The following is a 22459-nucleotide window of genomic DNA, read 5'->3' on the forward strand; positions in this document are numbered from 1 at the left end:
TACCCAAATATAATTCTGCACTCATATTGAATGTAATAAAATTCTGCATTCGGTTGGCAGGTCTGTTCCTTGTTTGATAAGCTTCCATTTTAAGGAAATGGAAACTGATCAAACAACCAATTTACGATCCTGCTTATAATGTGCTGTTGTTGGTTTTTTAAAAAAAGCAGCTGGGGAGAGTTTGTTCAATGTTATAAATTAACAATATAGTTAATTATGAGATTATAACTGTTTTACTTTTTTTTAAGAGAAACATTATTGGACAAGTGAGAGAATTAGATTGAGGGTGTAAATATGGAGAATGTATGAAGATCACAATATATGAAGATGGCATTCAAAATTAAAGAATATGAGTTGTTTCACGGGGGTCAATTCTCCTAGATGGAGACCATGCAGGACTGAGGACAGGAACTCTGCAGTGGAAGGGAGTTGGACTAGATGATCTCCATGGATCCTTCCAATCTTTTAAGTTTGATTTTGTGAATTACGTGTGTAGAACTTAAGTGTGTAGAAGCTTACTGCAGTTGCCTTTTCCGAAAAAGCATAATTATACATCTGACCAATTATACATCTGACCAAATAAGGGGAACTTTGGGATCAGTTTTATAAAAACATGAAAAGTAATTTAATTTAATTTAATTTAATTTCCAATTTATATACCGCCCTTCTCCCTGAGGACTCAGGGCGGTGTACAGCCAAGATAAAAACATAGAATACAAATATTAAAAAACAGTTAAATATATATATAAATTTTGGCCCGAAAGTTAAGAAATCACAGACTGATTAAAAGAATTTAAAAATTTCTTAAGCCAACCCGGCTTGCTGGAAAAGATGGGTTTTAAGGGAACGACGGAAGGCATTGAGGTCATGAATTCTCCTAATGTTGACTTCAAAAGGGAAAAGGATAGGAAAAGAATTTTTACTTTTGTGCTGAGAACATAAGATTGCCAAAATGACTTAAGTGTACTATTTTAAAAGTAAAAAAAAAAAACAAAAATCCTCCACCTTGGTGTAGTTAACTATACCTATATAGCTATATACCTATATATAACTATAGCTAACAGTTAGAAAATAACAATTGAGCCAGGCCTTCAATTCATTAGGCATATTGTTTCAAAATATTTGCCAGATTGAGGCCTGTGGTCTGCATAATTGGCAGCAATTTCTTTAGGCACTTTTAGTGATATGCACTTGGAATGATCAGACATTGAAAAAGTGGCCAGCTCAAGCTTATGGCAGTCTTTCTGAAGATTTAATCTTTAAATTAAATAAATCAAGGCAAAAACAAACATCAGGGGAAATGTAACAAAGTATACTTAAATATATTTTATACAAGATAGGATTGTGTGTGGCACTGAGACTGTATGTTTCAGAGAATTCTTGGTACCTTATGACCAATATAATCTGTTTAAAAATTAAAATCTTATCAATTCTTTTATGGACCACTGAACAGTCACAGAAACAAGCACTGGTTTTAGGGTGAAATGTGCAGCTTGGGTGCCTTCAAGTAGGCCAAAACTGCTTTGCACATTTGACTGGCCAGAAAAAAATATCAACATCTTTGTTTCAAAAATACAATGCCATGGAATATTTTGCATTAACTTTTTTTCTAGTTACTAATTCTTTGCTGGTTTACTTCACAAGCGGTTCACCACAACGCCATCTACTTGAGTTTGTTATGAATGCAGCTTCATGAAGCTTTTCATCAACGTTGCCAGCTTCTCAACATCTTCAATCGTCACCGCATTATACAAAGATGCCCGAATTCCTCCCACAGATCTGAAATATGAAAGAAAATGGGGAGGGGAGAGGAGGGGGGTGCATGGTGACTCGGTTTCACAAAGACATTTATTTCTTGGCAAATGCCAAAATAATTTATTTATACCGAAAGCAGGTTTATTCATCCATGATGACTTTTTACTGTTCTGCGAGAATATAAGCATAAAAGGAACCTCCAAGGCAAACCTTCCAGCAATATGAAACTGGGAAGAAAAACACATACAAGAATGTCCCAAAGGTGCTTTTCCAAAAAGAAATTGGGTTCTTGGGTTTTTTTCCTTGAAAGCTAAAGAAACTTCTTGGATGAGAAACAAAACATTTTTAAGGAAAAAACCAAGAAAGTCCAGTTCCTTTTTGCAAAAACGCCTTTGGACAATCATGACCTGGATGACTGAGAATCTCCACAGACACAGCACAGGAATAGAAGAATGGAGAGTGTACATGTAAGGGATATGTCTATAGATGAGTATATATTTTCAACAAGGAACAGCTGAGTACTGGAACTTCAGCTCTATTAGAGAATACATCTGTATCCTAAAACCTAAAGTAATTGTTAAAAATCTCCAGTTGTCGACATTATACAATTATACATTATACAATCACGAGGTCAGAAACAGAAGAGGGCATTTTTCATGAGGCTCATTTACCTCAGAACAAAACAATTTGTCATTTTAGACTATTGTCAATAAAAGTGACTAAATTCTGCTTTTCCCCTTCTGAATATGTTTCACTGTCCTTAAAGAAAGGATCCTGAATCACCCAGTATGTCTTCAGTATCTGTATTTCATCTTGAAATTATCATATTCATATGATCCAGGACTGTCAAAACTGCTCTGGGAACCAGAAATTATTGCTTGAGTGAAAAAATTATATTTTAAAAAAAGATACATGAGCAAACATTCACTATAACCCTTATTTATATACAACTAAAACTCTTGTGCCTGTTCAACTGTTTGTAACTTTCAACTGGACGAAACAGTGCATCATAGGTCAACTGTTTTTGAATCAATGTAATTCAAATGAGCTAACTTACAGAATGTGTCCTAAATCCAGGACCATTATTTCTATGGGATTGAAATTTGGGAAAGTTGTGGCTGTTTCAGCACTACCACACTACCATGGTCAGCTGCAGTCATATGACTGCCATTTCCAATACTGTCTAACAGCTTCCCATAAGTCAATGCGGAAGGCAGTAGGAAGTTTAAACACGGTTATGATTTTCAAGCTCCCTGCCTGCTTCTCACTAGCAAATTCATTGGAGAAGCCAGCAGGAAATTGCAAATCCAAGGCCAGCAGGCAGGAAAATTGCTGCTGGATGCGCAAGAGGTGGGGCAAGGGTCATGGAGGGTGTTAGGAGTGCCAAAGTGATGTGGTGAAGTCAGAGACGGTGCACAAAAGTGTTGCATGAAGAGAGAGCGTATATGGATGTGTGAGTGGCTGGCATAAGTGCAGCAGTACTAAGGGAAAGTGAGTGGCTGGGGAGACTTATCCAAGCAACTTGCAACCTTCCCTGCTGGCTTTTCCACTGACTTTCTCCCTGCAAGCTTATCATGAGCAAATTCAGTGGGGAAGCCAGCAGAAAGTCAGAAATCACTCCATGTAACTCTATGTTACATTTTTGTCCATTAATTCTGAAAACAGAAGGTATTCATTCTTGAATGAATATGCGTAGATGCATCCACACATATATGTGTAACAGTGGTGGATTGCTCCTAGTTCTGTCCGGTTCTTTAGAACTGGTAGTAAAAGCGGTGAGAGGCTCCGTCCACCCGCCCGGATATCATAATTGATGATCTGTTCATTCGCAGAAGTGTGCGCGGGTACACGAGCGAAGTGAGAGTATGAGCTCCCGTTGCGAACCAGTAGTAAAGGTAAGTAGAACCCACCCCTGATGTATAAACCACAAGCTGAAGACTCATTTTATCCAGACATATCCTAAAAAGACCTGAGACAAAAAAAGTTTTAAACAAATCTCTGTCTTACCTGTGACCTTTCAGGGATATCATGTTGTTTTCTACAGCTTTTTCAAGGAATTCTTTTTCTAGAGCTTCATCACCCTTAATGCTGCCAATCCGGAAGGGAACATTCATTCTGCTTCTGCTCTTTTTTTCCACGGGGCATCTGTAAATGTCACAGATGTAGAAGCTATTACCGCCTCGCTCTTATTGATTTTGTTATTTTTTTTATATATATATATATATATATATATATATATATATATATATATATATATATATATATATTAGTTGATGTATTGAATTATTAGTGAGCTAGTTATGTTTCTAAATAGCATGGTATTTGTTCTGTCACAGTCGCTGCTTTTCTCTGCAAAGATCTATTCCAGAGATAATGACATGGCATTTGAAAACTCTGCTCAACAAAAGGACTTTTTCCAGCAGTTTTCTCCAATTTGGTGTCCACTTGATATGCTGGAGGTCAACTTTCATTATTCTTAGCCAGCCCAACCAGATAAGCACTTCTCATGCAGAGGACATACGTGATCATTATGCACACCAGCTTGCATTGCACTGAACACTTAACATGTTGCGAATCAGAGTCAAAGGCTAATTAATGTGAACAGTCCTTAATTTTTCTTTTAAAAAATCATTAAGCCTTTGAAGCTTTTCTTGAACTAAAGCATAATTCTCATTAGTTAATGTAAGAGCCCTGAGAGACCAGAAGAGAGAGACTAGACTGAGTCCTACTGATTTTCCCCAGTGTCTAATTTGAAGCAGCGTATCACCTCTGGCTCCAAGAGCAGTATATATAAATGTCATGGCAATTGCCATAAATTCTTGGATTCACGCATGCTCTTAAAGAGATAATTGTTTTATAAGCACCAAACAGTAATTAGTAACTAAATTAGAGGAGTAACATTTTAAAAAGTGGCAACAATTATTTGGAAAACTGTAATCTCTCTAGTCCTTCCAAATATAAGCTTCAACTAGATTTCCTCACCTAAATAAAAAGGAGGAGGCACTCTATAGGTCCGTGATGGTGAACTTATGATACACGTGCCAGAAGTGGCACACAGAGCCACCTCTCCAGGCACACAAGCCATTGCTCATTGCTCTTCTGGGTTCCGGCGCGCCAGCCAGCTGGTCTTCATGTGTGTGGGAGTGCCAGAAACTGGAAGAGCAGCTGCCTGGTGCATGCGCGCACCAGGAAGATGATCTTCCAGTTTCTGGCGCACGCATGCACACTAGCCAGCTGGTCTTCGGGTGTGCATGCACGCCAGAAATTAGAAAACCAGGTGGCTGGCGCGCATGCACGTGTTGGAAACCAGAAGATCATTTTCCTGGCACGCACATGCACACTGGGCGGCTGTTCTTCCGGTTTCTGGCATGCACACGCTCCTGTTTCAGTACTTGGTGTCGAAAAGATTCGCCAACACTGGTATAGGTGGAAGGACAAGGCCGAATGGCTTAAGCCATAATACTTTCTTGAGACATGATTATGCTTTGTCTTCAGCTCAATATGTTCAATTTAGAATGAATTTTCAATTTTAAATTGTACCTAAAGCAACCAACAAACCAAGCATCGAACTGGTAACTGTAAGGCATGCAGAGTTACCCTATGGTAAGATCAGTGGCCAATACATTTTATAAATAAATAAAAATAAATAAAATATCCCTACAATTAGTGCAATGTGTTAAGCCCAAGACCCTGAAGTTTATCCTTAGACAATCCGTAAGAAACTGTTGTTTTAACTGTTCGTTTTACCACATTTCAGAATAAAGATGCTAAAAAAATGAGTTGGGAAACAGGCTTGAGAATAAACTGACTCCAACATGGGAGAGCAACAAGCAAATTTCACTTGAAGATGGCTGATATTGAAATGTGTTTGAACATTAGTATTCAGCATTAATATACTTGAACATGGGCGATTTTCTTTAGTGAAAATTTAGTTTTTAATTTTACGTCTTGATCGGAAACTTGGAAAAAAAATATTTTACCTGCCAGATACCATAGCCTGAAAAAAATGGAACACCCCCCCCCCCACCGGACCATGACACTGTGGTGAAAGCTGAAGTTTCCTAGAGAAATAATGAGACAATGGATTTCTTCCTCTTCAGAGATCCAACTGATAAGAAGTAGAACCGGAAGTGGAAGCTGCCAGTTACTGCTTCTGCTGTTCCTCTACACTTGGCAGAGCAAATCCTCTGTCACCTTTTGCCTGTAGTTGAACATATGTCTGGGTTCATACATTGCACTAAGCCATCGTAAATTTTAATATGTTGTTTGCGAACCATTTCAAGAAATGTTTCAGGACAGTTTATTAAAAGTTCGAGAAAGTTTATTAGGATTGAGAAAAGATCCAGATTTGAAGGGGAAAGGTGATTCAAGGTACATACCTCACACCTGTCAGCCTCTCCTTAAATGAAATAATCGTTTCCTGGGTTGTACAAGCTTTATGGAATAAACACCCCATTTAGTCCAATCATTGCTTTCCTTTTAAAATCTGGCTTTCTGCAGAAACTTTATATTTATGGATTAGCATGTTCTGCGCATCCGGCCAATTGTGATTCTTCAATCATGGTTTAAATGCAACATGTTAACCCACCTCTACATTATACAGTAACTATTCCACACATATTTTGCATATTAATTGAAGAAAAGAGGCAACTGAACGGTGAAGCACATTGTTCATCTGCAAGCCTACTTGTCAACTTGTTATTTTACTCTTGAACTATATTCCCTTCTTTTGCCAAACGGTAGGTCAAACTATAAAAGTGACCAAACTTGATATTAGGACTCATTTGTTTATTTTAAAAGTATTTATCTTTTTCTGACCCTTCCTACATCAGACAAAAGTTTTAAATAGGTTTCCAAAATATTTCTGCTTTGCACAGTAATGTTTCATGTGCCATTTTCTTCTGTTTGCTATAGTCTTTCTTTTGTGTTTATTGAAAAGGACGCACGTAGCCTCTGATGTGATCATTAACTTCTTTGCTTGCTTCTAACATGTGGAAAAGTTTCAGTGGCAATTTTAAGGGAGTTAATTCCCTCTTTCTTGACATGAACAGATATATTCGGGCATCAAGCCATGCCTTACTATAAGCCCCTTTCTTTACAGTACTTACGCATAGAATCCATTAGATTTGTCGATAATATCATAAATCATTTGTGATTTAATTTGGCTGAGTTTATCCATAGCCGTAACACCACCATTGTTTTTTATCCACTCCAAGACCAAGCCCATGATATAGATACTGGAAGAAAGAAGAAAAGACACCAATTACTCATTCAACAAATTCCGCTTCTCCAATATAAAACATTAGGCTTAGGAAAGCTAGCATAGAATTGACTCAAAACTATGGAGATTTGAAAGAGCAGGAAAAAGAAAATCTCTAACTGTATATCAAAAGAAATGTCCATCATTGGAAATAACCTCATTGGATAATTTTCTGTCATAGAAATTATGGTGAAAACATCTATGTGGAATATTAGTCCCTTTTATGGCCCCCAAAGTGCATAAAACTTTGGTCGCCACGATGTAAAAAAATGTGGAGACTCTAGAAAGAGTGCAGAGAAGAGCAACAAAGATGATTAAGGGACTAAAATATATGAAGATCTCAGGGGCTGTCACAAAGAAGACAGAGTCAAGCTATTCTCCAAAGCACCTGAGGGTAAGACAAGAAGCAATGGGTGGAAACTAATCAAGGTGAGAAGCAACTTAGAACTAAGGAGAAATTTCCTGATAGTTAGAACAATTAATCAGTGGAACAACTTGCCTCCAGAAGTTGTGAATGCTCCAACACTGGAAGTTTTTAAGATGATGTTGGATAACCATTTGTCTGAAGTGGTGTAGGGTTTCCTGCCTAAGCAGGGGGTTGGACTAGAAGACTTCCAAGGTCTCTTCCAACTCTGTTACTCTATTCTATTCTAAAACCAAAATCTTTGTCCATTTAGTTGCTGTTGCATTTTGAGAACATCTAAAATTTACAGACATCTATTTTGCCTTTGAAAACTCCTGAACACCCTCCTCAAATACACTTTGACCAAATTCATTTTTGGAGAAGACCCTTTACATGCAGCAGAAAACCTGACGTGATCTTTAAGTCAATGGAAATTGCACTCTCCTGGTAAAATTGCAAGAAAAAGAAATTTTCTGCAAGTGTGGAACATTTAATCTCAGTTCAAACAGAGGAAAGGGAGAGGAATTCGCTAAAAATTGCTGGTGTTATGCATGTAATATCCCCACCTATCCATTCCATCCGTTTCTTTCATGCATATACTGTAGCATGTTTTTGCAAAGCTACTTGCCAACAACAATTACTAGAACACAGTAGCTTTCATACATTTGTTCGCTAGCATTTTCAAAGAAAGTTATTGCCTGGAAATGAAAGCACAAAATGCAAGCAATTCGCTTAGTGTGATTTTAGCGATGAAATTGCTGAAGCAGGGACCTTTCTTGTGGATTCTGTTTTGCATAATAATAAATTGTGTGCACGTTTGCAATACTTCCAAAAGGTTTTCTTTTGCTATAGTGTTTAATGAATACTTCAAAAGCTATTAGACCAGCATTCTCCAATCTTGGGTGCTTCAGAGGTTGGAATTGCCTTCAAATATTAGCACAGTCTCAGAATTTTCACACAATATGTGACCTTTGAATTTGTCTTAAAAGAGCATAAGAAGCCTCCATTCTAAATGCTTTTAATTCATTTGCAGGTAAACTTTCATACATTTCTGAGCAACAATGCAAGAGGCTGAAACCAAATGATATTTACCACAATCACTAGTATGACTATTCTACACTAGAGTTTCAAACAATTTCAAGTACTCACAAAATCTCTCAACAATCCTTTCAACCCACTTTAAAAGATATTTATTATCCCCTTGCCAAGGTTAACAGTATTCAAAGCCTCTGAATACATTCAGGGCCATGGAAGGCTTTTAACCAAAATACTCCAGCTTCCTAGCTACTATGAGAAGTATTATGTTCACTGAACTTGAGGGGTATTATTATAAATCAACAGTCTTGGGACCAAACTATTGTCCAGCACTTAACAGTATTAAAGCCAACAGTGTCTTCAGTCTTTCAGTGGCCAGTATAGTCTTACAACTGGCCCAGTCTTTAGAAGCTCAAAAGTTACAATTCTTCAGAGCAGGTGTACACTAGTCCCTGTAAAACTGGTCTCAGAGAATGTGGCCTTTTTCACAGTGAATGCTCCAAAGAAAGGCTTTGTGAAACAATGTTTAAACTAAACATTTTTTTAAAAAAAGCATTACAACAAGAAAAACTGTGGCAAAAGAAAGCAAAGATAGTACCAACAGTAATAGGTGCCTTGGGTGCAATTCCAAAACATCTGGAGCACCACTTGAACACCGATGGCATTGACAAAATCACCATCAGTCAATTGCAAAAGGCAGCTTTATTTGGAGCAGCTTACATTCTGCAAGGACACCTTTTATACTATCAAACAACATCTGCCGCCTTGGAAAAGGCTCGATAGGTGGATAAAAATGCCAAATACGGTCTAAACATCTGGTTTATTATGTGACCAGCAGTAATAGTTTATTAGTGTTCATTAAACTTGCATGCTGCCCAACTCTCAACAACTCTGAATGCCTGAAACCATGTAAAAATGTATGAGAAGAGAAATATTGCTCTCCCCTAAGATTTTGCTGGCCTTTTGGCTTTTTATTGGCAGAATATAATCTACAAACATTGATGACAGCATTCAGTTCATGAGCACTTTTTTTCCTGCCTCCCTGTGCACTCTTGCCAAGTCAGATTTGGCCATTGTAGAATCCTTTCTCCTGAGCTGAATTTCAACTAAGCTTCCCTATTCCCTAAGCAGATGGGAGGGAGGAGGAGGAAGAGCGGGTAGAGAAGTATAACTGAATGACCCACTTTAAAGCCACACTGCCAGTTTCAGTGCTGTCCCTAAAGCAGGTTTAGTCATAGATTTAAATATCAGGCAAATCCTTGTAGCTAGGAAATGAGATTTCTTCTGGGGGGAAAAGGTTATTAATATCTACCCAGAAGATTAATGTCAGGAAGGCAAGTCCGCTATTGACAGGAAGTTAAAATGATCCACACTGCAGGAATTTAATTCAGCGCATCAGTCTGCCAACTCTTGAACATTTAATTCAGGATCTTGGCAACCCATGCTGTCACTAAAAAGGAAGAAAAGTAGTAGGCAGTATTGAAAATATAGCCAATCTCTAGCAACACACACACAGCACAGTGAGTTTGATTTTAAAAATAAACTTGGAATACACTTACCCAGCCAACTTAAAGGTTAATAATTATCATACTAGTACATGGCATGTTCTGCAAATATGCTAGTACTATTATATATCTGTGACCAAAATCTTTACCAAATACATTGAGCTTAGAAATTTGAAGCTGATCAGCCCCAGAAGAAAGAGAGGGCTGTCCTACTATATTATGTAGCACAAAGAACTGACTGTTCTAGAGTTAACATTACTTGCAGCACTCAAATTTTCCAAAATGTTCTTCAAAAGGTTTAAGGTTTTCCCTCAAGAGTAATCTTAGCACAATAAGTTTTGTGTGCTGGTACTAAATGGACTAGATAGGACAATACATCCAACATTCACCAATGGCCAAAAGGAAAACACTAAGCCAGGCTTTACTTGAAATTTGGGGCCACCAGAAAAAATTACTTCTCTTCCCCTTCCCTCCATTTCTTGATAAATCTAGATGAGGAGAAGCAATCTGGCACCATAAAGTCTAAAGCTACTGTATACATAGGCTCAGAAAGAATGTAGTCCAATTCTTTGGAGATTACCAAGTTACTTGATCTTTGGTTTAGTTAAAGCAAAGCTCTACTTATAATGCCATTGGATCCAGAGTTAATGGAACAGGCAGCCACTGTCATATTTGTTTGCTTGCTGGATTCATATCTCAACATTTCATTCAGGAGCTCAAGTTGGGATATATAGTACTGCCACCTGCTTTATGTCACTACAGCCAATCCTATGAGATAGAAAGTGACTGGCTCAAAGTTCACTCAGTGAGCATCTATTTCAACCAGGTGTTTGTAGGTGACATATAGAAGAGTATGATGTGGAAGGAGATACCCAGTCAAAGTAACACCTGGGTTGGTTCTGAATACCTCTTGGTCTCTTTCAATACATTGTTGGGCAATAGTTAAAAGGGAACAACCACAAATAAGCTTCATTTAGGATTCTGTTTGCAATCATTGCATTCCTATTCAGATATTAAGTGTCCTCATATAATCTGAGCATGAGAAAGAGGAGATGCAGTATAACAATTAGTTCAAAATTGTCTTGGGACCTCAGAAGGTTGAAGAACCTGCTGTATTTTAGAAGCCCTCCCAACTCAGAAGTTGATGTCACATACATTCTCCAACTTCTCTTGAAGTTGTTAGTCCTTTCCACTAATAATCAAAAAGTAAGTCAATTGTAAGAAACTTCTAAGTAATTAGTAGAATGAAATTAATATTAACTTTAGCAAAAGTACCTGTAGCATGGAGGTGTGTTGTATAATGAAGAGTTTTCTACTTGCACTTTGTAGTCCAACACAATGGGGCACTCTTTCAGAGTATACCCGAGTAAATCCTCACGCACTATTACCACTGTGACTCCGGCACAGCCAATATTTTTTTGGGCACCAGCAAAAATGACACCAAACTTATCATTGGGGGGAAAAATAAAAAGAAGATACATTACATTCATGAGTGCATTTGAAAAACATTTATACAGTTCTAACTGCTCCATTAATACATGGAACATATTCAAGCTTGTAAATTGAACATGATGAGCCCTCAGTAAGAGTAGCAGAGGCATTGGCCCTGGTGACCTTAAATTTGAGATCATTACATATTGCAAAATGCCTTTTGGAAAGTTACCTTTGAAACATCCACTGGCCTGGAGAGGAAGTTTGATGACATATCACAAACTAAAACTGCTTTTCCAACATCAGGTACAAAGTCAAACTCCACACCATGAACAGTCTCGTTAGCACAATAATAGATATAAGAGGAATCGGGATTAAGGTTCCAGGTGCTTGGGTCAGGGATTTCTGAAAAAGATAAAGATGATGGAAAACAATGGTGTGGTTTTTTTTAATTTCAGCCTGTTAGTTGCATTGATATGCCAGGAATGATGACTGCCAAAGGTCAAATGCACTGCCAGCAAAGTAATCTCCTACTTCAGCAAGGAACGTGTTTTTTTTAAAAAAAAAAAATATGTAAGCCTCCACAACATTGTGCAACTACTTGGAGAAAGCAGAGTCTGATAAACTGGGAGAGGAAAATCCACTTGATATGGAAAGAAAATAATTGACTAGCAATCAAAGTAAGTTTCAGTTTCAAAATATTTGGGCATTTAAAGGAACATACTTTTTTTTAAATACAAAAGCTCCATGTGTGCAATTTACCTGTTATTTCACTCTAGGTTTGAATGTTAATTCTTATTTTGAAAATCATTCAGAAGACATTTTTCAAACTTTACATGGGTAAAGCATTTCTGCTACTCATTAAAGTAGCCTGTTTTTTTTAAGCCTCTGCATGATCCTGAAAAAAGATTGCAGCTACTGCAAGAATTGCTGTAACTTGAGTTGACTTTTGAAAGCAGTCACACTTTTTAAAGCTCACACAGTAGCCTTAAAAAAAAAGGTGGGCTGCTTTAATGAACAGTAGAGAAGTGCTCTGCCGAAAATTTCTTCTAAATTTTTGAAACAAGTAAATTAATCGTCAATTTCTTCTCCAAACGTAGACTATTAATGCTCCTGAATATCAGCAGAATCTTTATAAATAATCATAAAATATGACAATTATGACTTTATACTTTCTCACTCACACACATATCAAAATTGTTCATCTATTTACTTTGAAATCCATGAATTCCTCATGATTGCCATCTCCCTGCCATCTCAGTCAGGGAATGAGCAAAGGTTGCTGGTTTGCATCAGATTCAAGAGACAGAAGCAAACATTCAATATCTAATATTTGCAGTACCTGAAGAAACCAACTTTGAAACACTGCAGCGAATCCAGAGTAACGCAATCCATCTTTTAGAATAGAAAGATGATGGTATGTGTCCATTAGCTCAGTGACAGGAAACTAAAGACCTTCCAGATATTTTAAATTCCTATCAGTCACAGTCAATACAGTGGGGAGGGAATGGTTTTATGTGCGCATCCGCTGTTTGTGGAAATGGGGCTTCATGCATTCACTCGCCGCGTGCATGATCCGGTTCCCAATGGGCTACAGACCAGGTCCAGGTGATTTAGCAGATTCACAAAATTGGACACCAACTGAGCTAGTCTAGTCATGATGGAGTCAACATCACACTTGGTTAGTGGAAGAAGCCTGATCCTGTACGTCCTGATGAAGTAGACAGCATCTTTGAGACTGTCAACCTGGTCACTTGTTTGTTAGATTCTTGTCTATCCTGAGTGCTGAAGTCCTCCTAGGAGGTTGCATGTGGTTAGTTCCATGCAGTGATATCAGTGACATCCTCTTTGGGTATATAGAGTGCACTGTATAATTGTGCACACAATTATACAGTGTGCTTCCATTGGTGTGCCACCTCTTTAAGAGGCCATCGCTTAACCCAATTGCTCCAGAAAATTTTTGTCCAGCCTCCAACCTATCCTTTCTGTGGAAGTTTATTAAAAAGGTTGCAATTGTAGAGGGCCCTGAAAGAAACAGATTATATGGATCTTTTGTAAATGGGTTTTATGCCTAGGCACAATATTTCACCAACATTGATGGCACTTCTCAGGGATATACAGAAAAGGGATGATGCCGCTAACCTAGCCTTCCTTGAATTCTCAGTGACTTTTAATGCCATCAATCATAGCATCCTTTTGGACCAGTTGAAGAGAACTGTAGTAGGGAGGAATAAGTGCAGAGAGATACAGGCATAGGAAAGTTACATATGTACATGCTTCTATAATGTGAAGACTATCAAACAATAGAAAGAAAACAACCTAGTATTTATTTTCGTGCAAGTAAGTTAACTTACTTGTGTAACTTGAAAGCTTGGGATGCACAAGGTTCACCTTTGCATATTTCTCTGCCTCCTTTGCTGCTTTGGCTGACCAACCTCCCGTAACCACGTAATCGGCACACCTGGCTTCTTTAAGCCCAATGAGATTAAGTGGAATGCCACTGAATTGGCCAGATCCACCACCTTGGAGAAATATCACTTTGTAATTGTCTGGTATATTGCTGTGCAAAACAGAAGAAAGGGTTTGTGGGGAAGGGAGCGATAATTCATTCATTATGCCTGGTAAAAACAGAAGACAGCATCTAGGTAGAGAAAACTTTACATTACGTTACATTTACAACACATTACATTACAATATATTAATGTTTATTTAGAAATAATCACCCCAAATGGTGGCTCAAATGCATAATCTTCTTCTGCCAGAGTGATAAATATCATTTGTAAAGTATAATGCATATATTTGCTCATATTTAAAAACTTGAAGTATCTTGATAATCTATGAGTTTTATTCTGTTTTATTTTTTTGTCGGCAGAATGCATAACTATTCTGCTTCCCAAAATGCCAGAATTGAATTTTTAAAAAGTCTCAATATTGGATTAATAAGATTTAATTAGCTCTCCTAAAGAGAGATCTTCAAGAAATCAGAACTAATTTTATCAATTGCTCCAATCTAGATACATCACATGCCATCCAGTTTGGAATATGCAAGGTGACAATGTTGAAATCATGCCAGCTCCAAGTAGATGCCACATGCAGACATGTTTGGTAGAATCTGGTCTTCACAAAAGACAAAAACTGGCAAAAGTAGCCCTTGTTGTGACTGAAAGAATGTAGAGGGATGCTCCTAAAACTTCAAGGCAATTTTTTAGCCTCTGTTGAAATTAAAGTATGAATATGCCATCTCTGGAATATATTCTGAGTGGCATGCTCAACTATTGGCAGCAACTGTGTTGAGAATGAATCAAAACCCAGTACAGCATATGCCGCAGATTGAGGCCTTATTAAAAATGTATATATTCTGCCCTTATTAGCACTCAGGAGCTCCATATGGCAGGAGACATAATGGAAAGTGAAAATACTCCCAATCATGTTATAAGGTAGTCCAGAAAACAAACAGTGTGAAACTCTTGATTCCCCCCCCCAATACATTTTCCTATGCATACTAAACTTTATCAAATAGTTGTATCAACTTTTGCAGAGCAATGTTGTGCTTCAGTCCCTCATAAGTATTTAATAATACACTTCAATGAAAAAGAGTCGTCATTCTGATTGGCAGAATAATAGCAAAGTAATAGTCACATAGCAAAGAGGATCTGCCTTTCTATGAAATTACCCATTACAATAATTCTCAGGACAATTGACAGCTACATCCTCTACGCAACCCTAGCAGAAAAAGGATTTTAAAATCCACTCACCGATTCTCTACTTTAAATTACCCTCTTCCCAATAGTTAATATATTTGTTTAAAAGACTGCATTGGATCTAATTAGTTAAATTTAAATCCTGTTTAGATCAGTGTGAAAAATGCCAACCTGATTTTAACAATGGCTAAATGCAAAGAGTTTTGTTGAGATTCAACCATTAATGTTAAGTACTATTATAGACATTATATGTAACACATGGCTGTTACAAGCTATCATAAAACAGAAATGATAAAAGAACCTTCCTGAAAAAAATGCATAACAATCCATGCCAAAAACAAATCACAAAGTGTCCCATTTTATCTCTGCAGTAATAAACCATACACAGATAATGTTTCATTGAAACATCATAAATATACTATGCATCCAAAGGAAAAACATATATTGCAGGTACAGTATTTTCAGAAGTCAAGCTTTTAATGGCGTGAATAAACAGGATAACTCACAGGAGTTCACGTAAGCAATTTTCAGCGGCTTTGATTATTTTTGAAAAATCAGATGTTCTGTGACTCATTTCTAGAGAAAGGAAATCAAAGACATCATGTTATAAAAACAAACATACCGTAGCTTTTCAAATGATTGCATTTTAACTTGGCTTTCTTCAGGCAGTTTAAAAAGCACCTAAGAAACTGTAAACAGAGCAGACAAATTAGTTTGCTAAACTCCACAAGGGTGTCATGGATAAATGGAGCTTAGGCCCAAATGAGGAATTATCTATCACATGCGCCAGTGAGCACATTCTACTTACGTATCATATTTCATATACCCAATAGAGGCAAAAGAACTAAGGCTGTAAAAATGGGGCGCATAGATCAGCTCCCGCCACTGAAATGACTTTCAGACACAAGAATGCACGGACATTCCCATGCCCATCAACATGATAAAGAATAAGAATAATATAGTGAAATACAATAAATTTTCTTGGCTCAGAAGAAAGAAAAGCTCAAAAAGCTGAAGCACTTGGAACCTCAGTTCATTTCATTAGAGAACTTAAATGGGGAATAGTAACAAGGGTTGACCTTATATACTAGTGTGGGAAAGCTGCAACAGGACCAAAACAATTTGATTACTGCTCGATCTCTCTAAAGATCAAATATTTTTCTTTCCTTTTCTTCTCTTTTTTTGTCCTAGCATTTTCCCACAAGCACAAGGTCACCTTTTTTGGGTCAACCAACAGAGTTGGAAGGGACCTGGGAGGTCTTCTAGTCCATCCTCCGGCTCAAGCAGGAGACCCTATACCATTCCAGACGAGTAGCTATCCAGTCATTTTAAAAGCCTCCGGTGATGGAGCATCACAACTTCTCAAGGCAAACTGTTCCACTGGTTAATTGTTCTCACAGTTAAGATATTTCTCTTTAATTCTAGGTTGCTTCTCTCCTCGCTTAGTTTCTATTCATTATTTCTTATCTTGTCTTCTCGTGCTTTGGAAAATAGGTTGACCCCCTGTTCTTTGTGGCAGTTGTTTCCCTACATTTTTATTTTCGGTAACACCCCAAATAAAGATGAGTTCCTTACCAAGGACGCTAATACCAAGGCCTTTGTAATCCACCAATTCTTTCTGGGCTTCCAATAATACCTGAAAAAAATATTTGACATAATTATGCTCAGGTCAGGCAAATCATATGTTCTATATAGAGGTAAAGTCACTTAGATTCATTATTGTTTGCACCTTTACATGTATGCTTTAACATTTATCCAAGAGTAAGTAGTATAATTCTACCAAGATCCTAGACAGGTATTGCCTGATTTGAGTGGTAACAGCTCTGGGTGTTTCTATCAGCTGAGATGCCAAAGTTTGGTCCCAAGAGCTTCCATGTTGTGAAGTACCGGTATGTGCTTTGTAATACTGAGTAATCTTCTAGGCTTATTTTATCTGGCCTGCAAATATCCAGAGGACCACTGGAGGGCAATGAGGAGATAGCAAACTCTTTATCTTTGTTGCCAACTACTGGTCATCTGAAGTTTTACAGTCTGCCATAATAAACCTACTATAACTGTACAATAATATGGATTCTATGAGGAAAAATAATTTGAAGGATGCATTGGCCTGCATGTGGCATTTAATCAACTTAACTCAAATGGATCATAAGTCTTTTCCTAGGATTACCTACACAATCTACCTCTTCTTCAAATTTGGATTACTCTGTTTTCTTTTCACATTCCAATATCTATTAGATTCTAAAATGTTCTGGATTATTTAATTTTTTATTATTTTAAATGAGAGTCACTTTGGGAAATCTTTGCCTGAAAGACTCACCAACACAAAAATGTCATTTAGATTTTACAAGTAACACAGGGATTTATTACCCAATTGAATCATAGGCCACCTGTAACTATTTAAATATAAAATCTGTTTTGAAAGCTGGAATTCCCAACAAGATGCCAAGAGATGCCGGTATGCTGTATATACTTTCTGGAGGATTTTGCCAGGTTTTCATTCCCAGCTGACATTTTATCCTTTTTATAAAAAATAATAATAATAATAATAAAGGGAAACTGGCGTCCTGCAAATTAAAGCATCAGCTTTCACCATCTTTATTTCCAAGATTATATCTAGACATAAACATTATTTTGGTTATACATTTTCTTAAGAAGTACAAAAAAATAAGCAGCTGCAACCCAGCAATTATTTTTGAAGTATCCCTACTGCCAGAAAAAAAGATTTTAAGAAAGAAAGCAGATGGACTTGCCCCTCAATCTCTAGTACTAATGAAAATGATAAAAGTGCATATTTTTCTCCACACTTTCCCCCTAACAGTTTTTATATTTGGATTTTATTTGTATTGATGTTGTTTTGTTAATAATTTATATTTAATTTACTATTGTAAGCTACCTTTGTCCAACAGAAAGAAAGGTAGGATATAAATACCATAATAAATAAATAATAGAACAATAAACAAAACAAGAGCGAGAAGTGGCCAGGAGTTTGTACAAACTAGTGTTTTATAACTGATGAGGACTTCTGTAACTATTATTCTGTAATTGGACAAGCCCACAATTGCAATTGACATGCTGCAAAAGTTCAAACATGTGAACAAAAATTCCATGAGTGTCTAGCAGCCCAAACAGACCCATGTTCTAAAGTTTAGCAGATCACAGTAAAATCCTCATTTACACCAGTTTTATCTTGGATAAGTAATTCACAAAACAACTTTTATCATGTATCCTTCTCTTTTAGAACATAAAAAAAGAATCATTCTCTGTTTTGTTTCATTAAACTGTAAAGGGTTTAATATCTATCCATCCATCCATCCATCCATCCATCCATCCAAATCTAACTAAGAAATAAAGATGCCTTTATACAGCCGATTTCACCAGTGCCTTCAGGTGTAAATCTTACTAAACATCAAATCTGATACAAAGTTCAGCTAGTCTTACTCTATTTCTGAAATAAGGCTCCAATACAGTAATTCTTACTAGCTATCCCAAAGCAGAGGTGGGTTTCAGCAGGTTCTGACCAGTTCTGGAGAACTGGTAGTGGAAATTTTGAGTACTTAGGAGAACCAATAGTAAAAATTCTGACTGGCCCCACCCCATCTATTCTCTGCCTCCCAAGTCCCAGCTGATTGGGAGGAAATGGGGATTTTGCAGTAACCTTCCCCTGCCATGCTCACCAAGCCACGCCCACCAAGCCATGCTACAACCATCAAGCCACACCCACAGAACCGGTAGTAAAAAAATTTGAAACCCACCACTGTCCCAAAGGTGCTTTTCAAAAGGCAACTGGACTTTCTTGGTTTTTTCCTTGAAAATGTTTTGCTTAGCTTCTTCAGTTCTGACTGAATGGTGGGGAAATGGAAGGATTTATATTCCTTGCATCGTTAGCACCAGGGGTGGTATGCACTTACCTTCGCTACCTGTTTGCAAATTTGAGCGTCGAACCGGATGAATGCCACCACTGGTTAGCACTTAGGGTCTTGTCAGCACTTTGCTCCGTTGTTGGGGCCACTTGGGGTTTTATCTGTACCCTCAAGGTCACCTGAATCAGAGTTACAAATGGGTATGAAGTGCTGAAAGGACTATGTTGTAGACAAGAGATAGGTGGTATTGTATCCCTCCCCCTCTGTTAAGAGAGGGCTGTTCAGTTTTAACATTGGTGGGCTCTTTGACCCCTCTCAAACCAGTGATCCTCTTTGTCCAGGATGTGGAATTTGATGTCTTTAAAAGATGATTCAGGTTACCCGGATGTACAGATAATCTCCCAAGTGGCCCTAACAACTCTAAGAGTGCTTTGCAGTTGACTGCAAAGAATATAAATCCTTCCATTCCCCACCATTCAGTCAGAACTAAAAAAGCTTTCTGGATGAGAAATGAAACGTTGTCAAGGGAAAAAAACAAAAAAGTCCAGTTGCCTTTTGAAAAGCACTTTGGGACAACCATGACCTGGATGATTGAGACTCTCCATAGATACTCCTTACAAGCTGCTTCACATAGAAAATTGTTTCTTTTAAAAGGGAGGGGGGTATGTCCCAGATAAAATGTTAATTAACCAAAATAGATAGCAATGCCACTTTTTTCTCGACCTCAGTAAGAAACATGGTTATTTTTGAAACTGTTTAGACACGCAGTTCTGCTGGAAAGCTGAAAAACCAGATATAAAGAGCCACACCCTCCAAATGTAATTGGATCAAGACAGCTGCTGATGCAACATTTTGGATTAAATTGAGCTACATACTTGGAAAATAATTCAGTGAGCATGAAGCTGCCTGAAGTTGTACCCTGCTGTATCTATAATTATGTCTGCCCTACACATTCACAAAGGATTTATTCAGCAAGAGAAGACAATGGACTTTTCAAATACTTTCCTCTCTTGAATGCACAAACAAAATGGTTAAGAATTAGATACCCCAGTTTTCCCAAATGGAAAAGAGTAGAACCTATTTTTTTGCACATATCAGAATTTGTGCTCTGGGGTACAACAATAACTTGAACAACATGCACTATTCTTAAAACCATGAGGTGCCCCAATTAGCAATACGCTTTTGCTGCTATGCCAGAAATACAACTTGTTATCCCTAGCATGATTGAAATAAAATGAAATGAAAATGCCTAACAAGTTGGAGATCTGATTGGGTCATGCTAATACTAGGAATTAAAGAGGGGGGAAATGCAAAGACAAAATAGCCTGCAATCCTACAATGTGGGCAGTTGCTTTGTAAATATACCTTTGAAAGAAAAATATATTATTTTTCCATTTAGCAATGTCTGATTTGCAAACGTTAATGTTCTAGGTTTGGTTTTTTGGACTGCATCAGATATAGAAAGGTAAAACACCAAAATGCCAAGTTTCTATTACTTTAAACTAGGATTAAAAGATAAAAGTCAATATTATGCTAAGCATACTAGGAAACTTAGTTAATCGAGTAAAATCAGCATGCTTGAAGAGTATAACGGAGATCCCTAACACGGAGTTTCCAGGACAACCATGTCAACAGGGGCACCGTTTCCTGCCTTTTTTTTTTTGCATCCAAAGAATTCGTTAAAAACGAAAATAAAATTGGCCCGATGCAAAGGATAGAAGCGTCTCCCCCATCGTCTCTTTCCAAGCACAGACCCGCAAAGTTTTGCAAGCATCCTTCCAAAAGTTGCTCTCTTAAGATGGGCACTTAACGAGAGCAACGTTCGGCATTCAAGTTTTAAAGTAATCCCTATTTAAACCAAGGTTTACTCGGTAGCAACGCTTACTCTCCAGGCATAGCGGCACCACAGCCTCAGGGCAAATTTCCCCAATTAAACAGCGCGGAGCATCCCTCCCGCTCCGCTTGTAGGACATCCTCCCTGATGCCTTCGGCAGTTCCGAGTACCTACCGATCGCGGGAGTTTCGCTGGTCCGGCGCCGAAATTGGCTACGTGTTTCTTAGCGTCCATGGTTGCCAACGGCGGAGCTCCTCTGCCTGCTTCGACGCGCGCCTCTCGATCTTCTACTTAGCTCTCTCGAACTCAGAAGCTCCCTAAAACTGCAGGGCTCCTCCGCGGTTCTGCTTTTCTATTGGTTTCTTTCTCAGGGGGTATGGCAATTGCTCACGATCCGATTGGTCGGCGCTTCGCAGCCGGCCCAGTTATTGACCAGTGGCCACGAGCAGGCGGCGTGATTGTCCCGTCCTTCGGTGCAAAGCAGGGAAGCGATTGCAACATCCGATCCACCGAGCCGGAGAGGCGACTGAGCTTGCCGAGTCAGCGGCAGCCTTTGGACGAGCCTCCCCCTCCGGCAGCTGAAGCTGAGTCGTTGGATCTTGCTGTGAAGAGTAACAACCTCCATTCGGGAGGGCTGGCTTCCACTGGAGATGTCTTATTAGCACGATCCTGTGTCATAAACTATGACACGACTAGAAAGAGGATGTTTCACAACAACGATGGATGCCCTCGGAGTATTGGACGGGAGGGGTGAAATCGTTCCCGTTTTCTGCCAGCCGTCTTTAACTTCAGCTGAGCAAATTGGGGTGGGATGCCTGTCTTGTGTGGTCGCTAAGAGACGACACCAACTTGATGGCACACAATCGGTGCCTTTTGTTAACATTATTATACCCTGAATCACTTCCAGCGTATTGCTCAATTTGTCCAGCTGCCCAATTTGTTATAAATGTTTGATGTTATGGGTCCTTATCCTAAATATAAAGATATCTTTATCTGAAACATTGGAGTCAAACAATAGGAGTGATAGTAAGACCAATGATTCAATTCAGTGTTGGGCATCTTATGTTCATCCTGTTTCACAAATTTAACTCATTGCAAGTTAATTTTCAAGAAAGAATCTTGGAATTTCAATGTAACGCTGGGAATTTAAAAAATTATTTTATTCTGGTTAAGGTCCAATTACACAAGGATATATGTGGTGCAATTCTCAACCCACTAAAAATGATGAGGTATAAGGATCAGGAAAGCCACTGATTTTTGAGCTATGTGTATTGCATTCACAGCGTATTTCATGATTACAAAATGGGCAAACTGATGTCATACTGAAAGAACAAATGTTCTCATTTGTGATAAAGGAATCTGGCAAAAACTTTATCAATTGTTGCAGATGACCTTCCAGAAAGTACACTACAGAAAAGTTGCATATGAAAAACTGTCCAAGAACCAATCTAAGCAAATCAGAACAGAACAGAAGAGAAGCTGAAAGATGAAAAATCTAAATGAGTGTTCCTTATCTTCTGATTAGTTATGCAACAAAAAAGATCAGTATATCGATTTAAACTCTTTGACCCTCAAACATAAAGCACCCAAGAGTAAAACGTTAACCATCATGTGTGGCTTTCTTTTCCTCCAGTGCAATGAAAACGAAAAGTCACATTATGCTTTTCTGTTATAA

At 38.0% G+C, this 22459-nt stretch overlaps 1 protein-coding gene across 1 annotated transcript; it reads right to left on the reverse strand.

Annotated features, from left to right (window-relative positions):
- Positions 1-475: 475 nt before the first annotated feature.
- PSAT1 (phosphoserine aminotransferase 1) lies at positions 476-21130 on the reverse strand. Its single transcript, XM_034410187.3, has 9 exons — positions 20959-21130; positions 16666-16726; positions 15597-15666; positions 13744-13949; positions 11622-11794; positions 11234-11403; positions 6864-6992; positions 3763-3900; positions 476-1779 (listed from the first exon to the last, which is right to left on the reverse strand). The coding sequence occupies exons 1-9, from the start codon at positions 21016-21018 to the stop codon at positions 1677-1679; spliced, it is 1110 nt and encodes a 369-aa protein (XP_034266078.1). The 5' UTR covers positions 21019-21130; the 3' UTR covers positions 476-1676.
- Positions 21131-22459: the final 1329 nt, after the last annotated feature.

Source organism: Pantherophis guttatus, chromosome 2, assembly GCF_059756535.1.
Source record: "Pantherophis guttatus breed Tessera chromosome 2, ASM5975653v1, whole genome shotgun sequence".
NCBI lineage: Eukaryota > Metazoa > Chordata > Lepidosauria > Squamata > Colubridae > Pantherophis > Pantherophis guttatus.

Excerpts from the sequence above, each read along its gene's own strand:
- PSAT1 (XM_034410187.3), bottom strand. The coding sequence starts at position 21,018 with ATGGACGCTAAGAAACACGTAGCCAATTTCGGCGCCGGACCAGCGAAA. Across the intron at positions 15,667-16,665 it reads CCTTGGTATTAGCGTCCTTG|AAATGAGTCACAGAACATCT; the intron begins GTAAGGAACTCA and ends TCCTTTCTCTAG. Across the intron at positions 13,950-15,596 it reads AATTGCTTACGTGAACTCCT|CAATATACCAGACAATTACA; the intron begins GTGAGTTATCCT and ends TGTTTTGCACAG.